The sequence below is a fragment of the Sinocyclocheilus grahami genome, unplaced genomic scaffold (assembly GCF_001515645.1).
Source record: "Sinocyclocheilus grahami isolate Dianchi unplaced genomic scaffold, SAMN03320097.WGS_v1.1 scaffold1050.1, whole genome shotgun sequence".
Taxonomy (NCBI): Eukaryota; Metazoa; Chordata; class Actinopteri; order Cypriniformes; family Cyprinidae; genus Sinocyclocheilus; species Sinocyclocheilus grahami.
The window spans coordinates 110980-121479 of record NW_015506229.1 but is presented as its reverse complement, the minus strand read 5'-3'; the positions used below and the strand labels follow the sequence as shown (position 1 = coordinate 121479).

The 10500-nt window shown below is 38.5% G+C and overlaps 1 protein-coding gene across 1 annotated transcript in view; it reads right to left on the bottom strand.

The window, feature by feature from the left end:
• Positions 1–10500, bottom strand: part of LOC107566138 (VPS10 domain-containing receptor SorCS3-like) — a 119339-nt gene that overhangs the window by 5056 nt on the left and 103783 nt on the right. The window contains exons 21-23 of the mRNA XM_016251513.1: positions 3647–3778; positions 2341–2440; positions 437–542 (exon numbers count right to left, since the gene is read on the bottom strand). Of these exons, the coding sequence (XP_016106999.1) occupies positions 437–542; positions 2341–2440; positions 3647–3778 (338 nt within the window). The remainder of the gene's footprint in view (positions 1–436; positions 543–2340; positions 2441–3646; positions 3779–10500) is intronic.

Here is a 10500-nt window from a genome sequence, read left to right as displayed (position 1 = left end):
GGGGGGGAAATTATATCCATTATTAATGATTGTTTCAACGTTTCCATGAGTCTTTTCCATTTGAATTATTTTGAGACCAAATAAATTATTGAAAGCGCTACAAAACAGTTTTCCAGTAGAGGAACCGTGGCTGCAAATTAAACAATTCATTGATATTTCCCTGCACTTTCAGGAAGCAGGAATGTTTTTTTGTTTCCGCCCACGTTTCTATATCCAAACTAATAACTAGATTTTACAACTAGCATGAGCAAAAATAGCACTCTCAAAACATCCCAGATACAAAGGAAAGTCGCTCCCGATTCCATCCCCATCAAATCTTACTTTATATTTCATCTTTATATATAGATAAACAGAAACGAGAACTATGGTGTGCATGAAAAGAATGAGTCCTGGTAAAAAATAATAAGTGATGTAAAATCAGTTTGCATGGATGTACCTCTTAAATTTGTAGATGAGAAATACAGCTAAACCCAAAAACACCACAGACAGAAGCATCAGCATAGCAGAACTGCTGTGTCTCGGGATGGAGTCAACCAGCGGAGCTGTGACAAAGACAAACACAAGTGTTACTCCACACTGACTCTTTTTAATAAGAAAACCAATGTCTTTTATATCTTCATATACACGGCCATTCACGAGTGAATTAAAAAACAACTGATCTTGAATCATTATACAGACCATCTCCTGTGACAATTTCCAAAACCCCCTTCGGCTCTCTCAGAGGGACTTCTGCCAATTGTTGGCATCCCTTCAAAATCGTTCATGGGAGCCTTTCACCCACTGGCTATATATTTCCCCCGTGACTATGTTGTAGGAAGACAGCCCCATGAATCCTCTGACCTTTTCGAAAGAATCCTGAACTCTTTCCAGAACTTTGGCTACAAAAACGGGCCAAGGAGGCGGCCAATGTTTCTCTGTAAAAGTGCATGGGTAATAGCACAGACCGTGAGTCATATATCAGCTATAGAGTTTGCTCACTACTAGTCGATGCTATTATCTCTGCAAGGAATCAGTAACCATTACCAAGTTATTACAGAAAATGTTAAAGAAGCCAAATTATATAAATGTGGCATATGATGGTAAACAAAATGGCTAATACTGAATACAGGATAAATTAGAATGAATTCAGTAAAAGCATACATGACATCTTTTTATGGTATTCTGGTTCCATTTCAAATTATTTATTCATCTGGCCAATGTGTTTATCCCAAAAACAGTATTATCAGTATGTGTGTTCACTTGGCATCAAACAAATGAGTCTTTCCACCACCAATTACACTACTAGTTTAGCTACAGGAATTGATTCCACTTCATTTGGCTTCTTAATGCGTCTTTAGTTCATATAGCAATAGCAAAAACATATATTTTTTTAATTAAATACCTAGTGTTATGAATGTGAACATTTGAGTAAAAATGATCGTGTGAACAACTATGACGATCAGTATTGAGAGTTCAGTGAGAGAATCAAGAATCAATCTGATTCAAAGAGTGAGTTGCTAGATTGACTCAAACTGAAAAATATTGTTTATATATTTAAAAATGTGATTTCTGTGATGGCAAAGCTGACTTTTCAGCATCATCTCTCCAGTCTTCAGCGTTGCATATCGCTAAATCATTCTAATATGCTGATTTGATACTCTTATTAGCAATGTTGAAAACAGTTGCGCTGCTTAATACGTTCTCAGGATTCTTTGATGAATAGAAAGTTATTTATAAATAGACATCTTTTGTAATATTGTAAATATCGTTACTCTCACTTTTGATCAATTTAGCACAGCCTTGCCAGATAAAAGTACTGATTTCTTTAATAAAAGAATCAAGAAAAAAGTGTAGTGTAACTCACAAGTTTAAGACTTGTGATTCTTTCTTCTTTTTAAACCAAATGGTACAAAAAGTAATTCATTCCCAGTGTTTTGCAACCAGATCTGAATATGAACTGGTTCTCGATTCCCAATCAAAACAATAGACCAGAAAGTCTTATTCTTTTCAGTGCTGACTGTTTTTTCTTCTTCAAAAGTGGGGAGATCATGCAAGCCATGATTGCTGGAGAGCAATTATCCAATTATCTTCCATAAGGCTTTCAGCATCACTGGTGGAGCATAAAAGCCCAATCTTTCAACAATTTATAGTGCTGACAAGCTTCTGGTCTCTGGAAAGCAATCAACGTAATTACCCAGGAGAATTGAGGGAACAGTATATAGCACCCAACAGAGGCTAGAGAGGGGGATCAACTGAAATACCACTGTGAAATGTAATCAAATATAAGCAGTTGCACACTACAGATGTCAACTAAATCATCAAAATAGCTACATACAGTATGTAGCACAACAGTTTTGTTACCTAAAGTTAATTGCGTGATGTAAACGATGACCTGGGAGCCAGGTTTCAACTCGAACTCCACAGAGATCTGATTTAATGCGTTGACCAAGATTTCTGATATCTAGGAAGAAAACAGCATGCAGAAGAGTTAAATACAGACTTGTCATCTCATTGCCTGAAAAAAATATAATTGGTGCTTGCTCACAAAGATGCTATGTGTTTTGTGCATGTAGCTATGCAGTTAGTAAGGGTATTCTACGGTAGGATAAAATAAAATAAAATAATTATTTAAGGTATCATTCATGTCAATATAGCACAAACTATGCTGCATGTTTGGTAGCATACACTTTCAGAAAAAAAAAGAAGTACAAAAGCTATCACTGGGGCGGTACCTTTTCAAAAGGTACACTTTGTACCTAAAGGAACCATAATGGTAACTTAAAGGTACATATTAGTACCTGCAGTGTACATATAGTACCTAAAAGGTATATAAGTGTACCTTTTGAAAAAAAGGTACGGCCCCAGTGACAGCTTTTGTACCTTTTTATCTGAGAGTTTATGATTGCTCATATGAATCATCCATAAACCATATTCTGCACTCTTGTTTGTATCAAATACGGATCCTACTTTGATATAAGAGTGGAAATTATGCACATTTGAATCTATAATGTCAGACTTTGACAACCCGCAGTGCGACACACATACCCCATCCCTCGTATCAAACAGGACGGGTTCCAGTGAATGCCCAAATTATTTGTTACAGCTCTTTCTGCAGCTTCAATAACAATAAAATTGGCCAAATAGTAAAATGTGCTGTTATTCTTAAGAGTGTAATTTGCCAGTTGTGATTACGCCTGTGAGATATTAAAGAGTAGAGCTTAATTTTGTGAAATGGAAGTGTCAGTAGTGTGGGGTTGTGATAATTTGGGTTGTGGATCAAAGAGTTTAAGGGTTTATTTAAAACCCTAAACAGTTACTACTATTCAACATTTCACCCTCAAAAATGTAAATTCAAAAGCCCCTACTGTAAAAGACTCTTGTTGTGACACGTCCTTGTCAAGTAAGCCTAATTAGACACGCGTCTTTCTGCTAGAGATAATAATGCCTTTAAGGTTAAAGAAAAAAAAGAAAATAGGTAATAGGTAGAAATGTCAAACAATCCCCTTCAGAATATTTTTGACACATCGTCTCTTTTTGCGCTGACAATTACTTTCATTGTAGCCCCGGGTAGAAGCTGCTCTTTTATTCTGATAAAGGTCCATCATTCTCAAGCGCATTTCAACCTTGACCATTAATGAGAAACCATCAAATCTGCATCAGATCTCACCTGCTCCAGATCCTCCTCGGTCCGTTTCCTGCCATCCGACTGGTTCCTGGGAGGCAGCAGGAAGAGTTCGGCCGCAGTCGGAATGCCAGGAAACACGGCCACCAGCAGCTGTTCTTCCGGAATGTCAGCGACCTGGGTGGCGCAGGACAAAACGACACTCATTACATAATGCTCAATAATTTATATGTTACCGTCTCCAGCATTTACGAGGGTTACATTCATTTTAAACGAGGCTGATGGCTTCCAGTAAATTTGATTTGATGTATACAGAATGAAACCCAGCCAAGAAATTATTAGAAGCACACGCGCGAATGCAAATGGTTCAACACACGTTGAATTCCTAAAAACCTCAATCAATATCTTAGTCAGAGATCCACTACAAAGCCCAAAGGTCTAGACATTACGGGCTGCCGCAAAGCCAATAAAGGAAAGCCCACCTTGTATTCTCCCAGAGATACTCACCAAAGGCCATTTCCCTCATAAAGAGGAAATTATCCGACCTCAGGTAAATAATCTTTGTTTTATCTGGTACTACCACGCAGGGCTCGACCGGTCATAAGACAATAGCTCAGGAATAGACAGCCTAAGCATAATTTACAATGAGCAATGCGGCCAGAGCCGAAGCAGTCTTGCGAATCAATACTCTGAGTCTAAGTTTGTACCCACCGCTGCAATATTGGAAAAAGAAAAGCCCTGGAGCTCATTGAAGGATTCAGCCTATGTGCAACTGCTACTGATATTCCTAATGATTAATGCACATCTCCAAACTCCAGCCTTTGTTTCTTTCTTTCTCAACATGCTAGATTCGACACACACTCCGTCTGCTTGCGAATTAAGGTCCAAAAAGGCAATTAGACAGCAAAAGAGAGACATAATGTTGCAATGCTCTTAATTACACCCTGCTAATAGCTTAAGAGTCATAGTTGTAATTAAATCGCTTCTTGTCAAAACATTCCCTTCCCAGACTGAAGAACTATGGAATAACATTAAAAGGCACAGATGCAATAATCCATTATAGCAGAGGACAAAGTTGGTATCAAAGAGGTTGTTTAGACATCTGTTGTGTTTTCTGTCATTGCAGTTCATCTTTCCCTATTTAAGTGCTTGGCTGTGTCTATTATTGACTCTCTGCTAGAATGCAAATTAGCAGATTTACAGGCAAATTTAAACAATTCAACACTTCTAGTATTTTTCATTCAGATGTATAGTGCTATATATTAAAAAAAAAACATTACTGTCATCTTAACAGAGAGCATCCAAGGCATCAATGTCAAAGTCCTTGGGCATTTTTTAAAGCACAACACTCACAGATTAACAATTTACTGAGAATTATTACAAAGCGAGAAATTTGCACAGCATGGGCTGGGTTTTTGCTGGAGAATGTGCCGAAGTGTACTCTGGTCAGGCTGAGAGTCCACATTAGGGTAAATATGTCTGGATGTGGTGCAAATGGAAATGCAGTTGGTCCAGTAACAGGAAAACACATTCACTTATATATATAGACTGGAGGTTTGAAGATGAAAGTGTCATCCTGTTACTGGAGGAACTGAATTTATATTTGCACCAAATCTAGACATATTTACCTAAAATGATATACATATAAATACACACTACCAAAGTTTGTGGTCAGTAAGATTTTTGTTGTTGTTGTTTTCTCTTATGCTCACAAAGGATGCATTTATTTTGTTCAAAATACAGTACAACTAATATTATGAAATTGTATAATTAAATATTTTCAATATTAAAAAAATATATTTTTAAATATTACAAATATTTTAATATTTTATATATTTGCATATTTAAATTATATTTTAGATGATATTTTAGAAATATATTTTAATATATTTTAAAATTCATTTTATTCCTGTGATGACAAAGCTGAATTTTCAGCATCTTTAATTTAGTCTTCAGTGTCACATGATCCTGAAGAAATTATTCAAATAGTGTGATGATTCTTACATTGCTCAGCGACATGTCTTATCATTATCATTGTTGAAAACCACTATGCTGTATATATAGCAACATTTACTTAAAATTGTATTTAGAATAATTTTTTTAACAATGAAAAAGTCTTGTTACTTTTGTTCAATTTAATACATCCTTGCCAAATAAAAGTATTAATTTATTTAAAAAATGTACACTTTTATGATGCCATTAAGCTTCAAAAACAATGCAAAAGCAAAAAAAAAAAAAACATAATAAAAGTGGTCCATACTACTGATATGCCATATTCAAAGTCTTCTGAACTCAAACAATTGCTTTTCATTAGAAATTATGTTGGTATTGGTAACACCCTCCCTCCCCTGAAATGCCGCTATAAAATAATGAGGCTCCATTTTGGCACTTGTGCATATCATTACTCCATAAAATGTTGTGACGTTTAATGGATCATTGATGTCACAGGTACTAAAGGGTATTTGTGCCAACTCCCCCCCATGATATCCTATTCTCTCTATACCACACCCATCAATAAAAATGCCTAAAATAATAAACAAAACTTGGTCCTTCTTTCAGTATCAAAGTGTTTGTGATTCAAGTCCTGTGCTGACTCGGAGGCACCGGCTCTGCCTTTAACCCCTGCTACTGAAACCTTCTATTCTCATCTCCTCAGGCTGTTATACCACTATCGCCCCGGTGCAGAGAACAGACAGCCCCCTCCACTCACCTCTCCTGCCCATTGCCTCAAACAGCCGTCTTAAATGGACCTTGACTTTGATTATGTCTGAGCCTCGCTCTCCCTCTCTTTTTAATACACTGAGCTGTTTATCAGCACCAGTATGGATAAAGTGTATCTGCTACCTCTAGGGCACCACGGGATGTGCTTTAAATGCGAGAGGATAAATGAAAGAAACGGGAAAAAGCGAGTCTCTTTACCATGAGAGCTCAATATTAAGTCATTAGGCTTTGATGCTGATGCTTGATGTTGAAACAAAGAGGGGGAAAAGTTGGAAGAGGACAGTTTTACTTCTGGTGAATTCTGGGTATAGCCAGGGAATCTGAGGCCAGAAAGATAATGAGAGAGAAAGAGCACATGCAGAAGACGGAGGTGCATTTACGAGCAGATGTGAGATCAGTAGCCTCTTTGTGCTCAGCTGGTCTGACTTTGTTCTCAGGCAGATTCTGTTCTGTATGAAGGAGTTTAGATTTAAGTGTGATATTTAGGGATTTCTGTATTTTTGTGTTTTATGTCTGAAACAGAGAGAGAGAGTATATGGCTGGTTTGATGAGCACAGTCTTTCTAATGAAACAGGAAGCTGAAAAATCACTTCAAACCAGACTAAGCTGCTTTTATGATCTTAGCTGGTCTCTAATGGTCCATTTGCTGGTTTTAGATGGGTTTTGGGTACTTTGGGCAATGTGAGCACGGCTGGCTGCACCCCTAAACCAGCTACACTATTGTAAACCATCTCAAGTCTAGCAGACCAGCTTAGGCTGTTTTAAAGGGGTCATATGTTGCTATTTCAATTTTTCCTTTCTCTTTGGAGGGTTGCAAGCTCTTGGTGCATAAAGAAGATCTGTAAAGTTGCAAAGACTAAAGTCTCAAATCCAAAGAGATATTCTTTATAAAATTTAAGAGTCAGCCACGCCTACCTAAAACGGCTCGTTCTAACACGTCCCCACATATGTCTACATCACTATGTGGGAAGATTTGCATAACGCCGCCCAAATGTTCACGCAAAGAAAGAAGGCGTAACTTCTGTGAATGCACTGTGTGATTCATTGTGAAAGTGAAACTACTTTGTTTGGTCTTCCAAAAGAGGACGATATCTGCTTCGTAATGCCTGGAGCTGATCTGTGCTGGTTGCTGAGGAAATACTACAACTTTGAGCTGTGGATCACCGGATCGGCTTTCACCGTGGACGAAGCGGAGTCCAGCCCGGGGTCGTCACATGTGATTGCTGCAAGCCTGCCGGACGCTCCTTCATCGAATGCGCCGCCTCTGCTCACTCAGCCCGAAGGCCGTTCCTCACTTTATCCCCCGGCCTCTGCTCACTCAAGGCCGTGGTTGACGCGGTGTTTTGTTGTGAAAGTGAAACTACTTTGTGTGGCTTTCCAAAAATGGACACGACTAGAAATCAGTGGTTAAGTTGTATTTACAACACTGTTCCAGAACACTTTAACCCAAATATTCAGATGAGTGCAGCACATTTTATGGAGGACCGTTTCCTGATCCTGGGAGAGTAGACTACAATGCCGGCTGTTCTGACTCAAAGACTGTAAGTATGTTTTTTATATTTAATATATTTATATATTTAAAGCAAGTTTTTTGGGCATTGTAGAGTAGGGCTTGTTTGTTATTTCTCCGATCACAAATGCAGACATGGTTTTATGTTTACGCGGCACGATGCAACGCAACACGTAAAAAGACAGTACAAGTCATTATACAGTAATCCATAATTATGTCCCCACTGGATGCAACAAATGCCTCGTTTATAATGGGTTTTCATGTTTTTGAATCATCGCTCCGGCCTGACAGGGCATCATCACAGTATGTGAGGGGCATAACATTTCAGTCACACGCTTGAGGTATTCGGCCAATCATAATGCACTTGACTGGATAGTTGGCCAATCACAGCACACCTCGCTTTTCAGACAGATGAGCTTTGTAAAAATCGACACGTTTCAGAAAGGCGGGGCATAGAGGAGAAACAATAATTTCATTACACCAAATACAAAAAATAATGTTCTTTTTAGCAGCATTAATAGACCCCTTTAAGCATAAAAGGTGCATAAAAAAGAAACAACACGTGTTAAATTTATATACATTAAGTTTTATTTATTTATTTATTTGAAAGAAACATCTACTTTTATTTAGCAAAGATGCATTAAACTGATCAAAAATTATAGTTAAATATTTTCTAATGTTACAAAAAAAAATTGTTTCAAATAATTTTTTTTTTCTGTTTATTTAAGAATTAAGAAAAACATATATAATGGTTTCCACAAAAATATTAAGCAGCACAACTGTTTTCAACATTGATAATAATACAATTTATTGATTGATTGATTGATTGAAATGTATACTGTTATTCAGCAAGGATGCATTAAATGTATCAAAAGTGACAGTAAAAAAAAAATGTATCACAGTTTTCACAAAAACATTAAGCAGCACAACTGTTTTAACATTGATAAATATAAGCTTTTTAGCACTAAATCACCATATTAGACTGATTTCTGAAGGATCATGTGACACTGAAGACTGTTGAAAATTTTGCTTTGCCATCACATTAATGTATATTAAACCTTGTTTTATATATATTATTACTATATTAATACTTACTTCCTTAATGTAAAAAAAATGCAGACTACTCGAGCATAAGAAACCTTTCAAAAGATCTTTCAAAAAATCTTATTGACCCCAAACTTTAGCATAATAGTTCAAACAATTATTGCAATTATTTGGGCATAAACAGATTAAGTTACATCTTAGAATGAAACATTTCTGGCAACTTATCAAGAACAGTTTTATTTCACCTCTGAACATTCCAAACCTGTCCTGCTCTATTATTAAGCTAGCACATATGCATAGCCAATTGAAACCACTGGGATATGATTCTATTTCGATGGACATTTGATATTGAACTGTGACAATCCCAGGGTTGGACTGACTGCTCAGGTACATGTCTATGTGCACTGAGACTGTGTAATGTCAATGTATCGATCAACAGTGGCTTCAGTCTCTCCATCAGCTCTGAACACAACTGAGAACCACTAGTGCCGTTGTCCACACCACACACACACAGGTTTGTTTTTGTGAAAAGTGGGGTCGTCCTAAAAATAATTAGACGAGCGTTTTCTGAATCCAGATCACAGCCTTCACGACGGGGGCCTTCCGTTTTCCCCGATCTCCATGCTGAGGTGTCAAGATCGTGGCAGAAACCGTACTCATCCCGTATTACAGCCCCACAGTCTCTAATTATTCAAAAGAACATCGTGGGGCTGAATGATAAGGGATATGGGGCGATGCCAGTGGTGGAGCAGACACTTGCGAGCTATCTCTTCCCATCCTCCGCATCGTCCCTGAAGGCCCCGAAGCTTCCCAAAAGGCCCGTTAGGCTTACATCGAGTCTGGTTGGGAAAGCTTATACGGCGGTAGGTCCCGCTTCAGGGCACCGAACTGGCTCCTCTAATAATACCAGAGGCCAGCCTCGAGAGGCTGGTTCCCTTAGTAGATTTTCTGGTAGCGTGGAAACTTCTACCAAATATCTCAAAATGGGTCCTGCAGATTGTAGAGAAAAGTTACAGAATTCAGTTCGGTTCTTGTCCACCTTGTTTCAACGGGGTCATCCCCACACTAGTGGGCCCCGAGCAGGCTCTGGTAATGGAACAAGAAGTAGATACTCTCTTGAGGAAGGGGGCAATAGAATGTGTTCCTCCTCTCGAGAGAGCGTCCCGGTTCTACAGCCGTTACTTCATCGTTCCGAAGAAGGATAGGGGGGGTTGCGTCCGATCTTAGATATCCGTCTTCTGAACTGCGCTATCAAACGGCTTCGGTTCAAGATGCTCACTATCAAGCAGATAGTATCTCAGATCCAGTCCGAGGACTGGTTTGTTACGATAGATCTCAAAGACGCTTATTTCCATGTTTCCATCCTCCCTCAACACTGGAAGTTCCTGATGTTTGCTTTCGGGGGCGAAGCATACCAATATCGAGTTCTTCTCTTCGGCCTGTTACTCTCACCTCGCACTTTCACGAAGTGTGTGGATGCTGCTCTGGGGGAATCCGCTTCGCATGATCAAGGTCACGCGGCGATGCTTACGTGCCTTAGACATGAGGAAGAAACATTGGTTCCTGGTTCAAGGCCCGACCTTAGGGGCTCCTTGTCGTCGCGTAACGCTAACGACGGATGCCT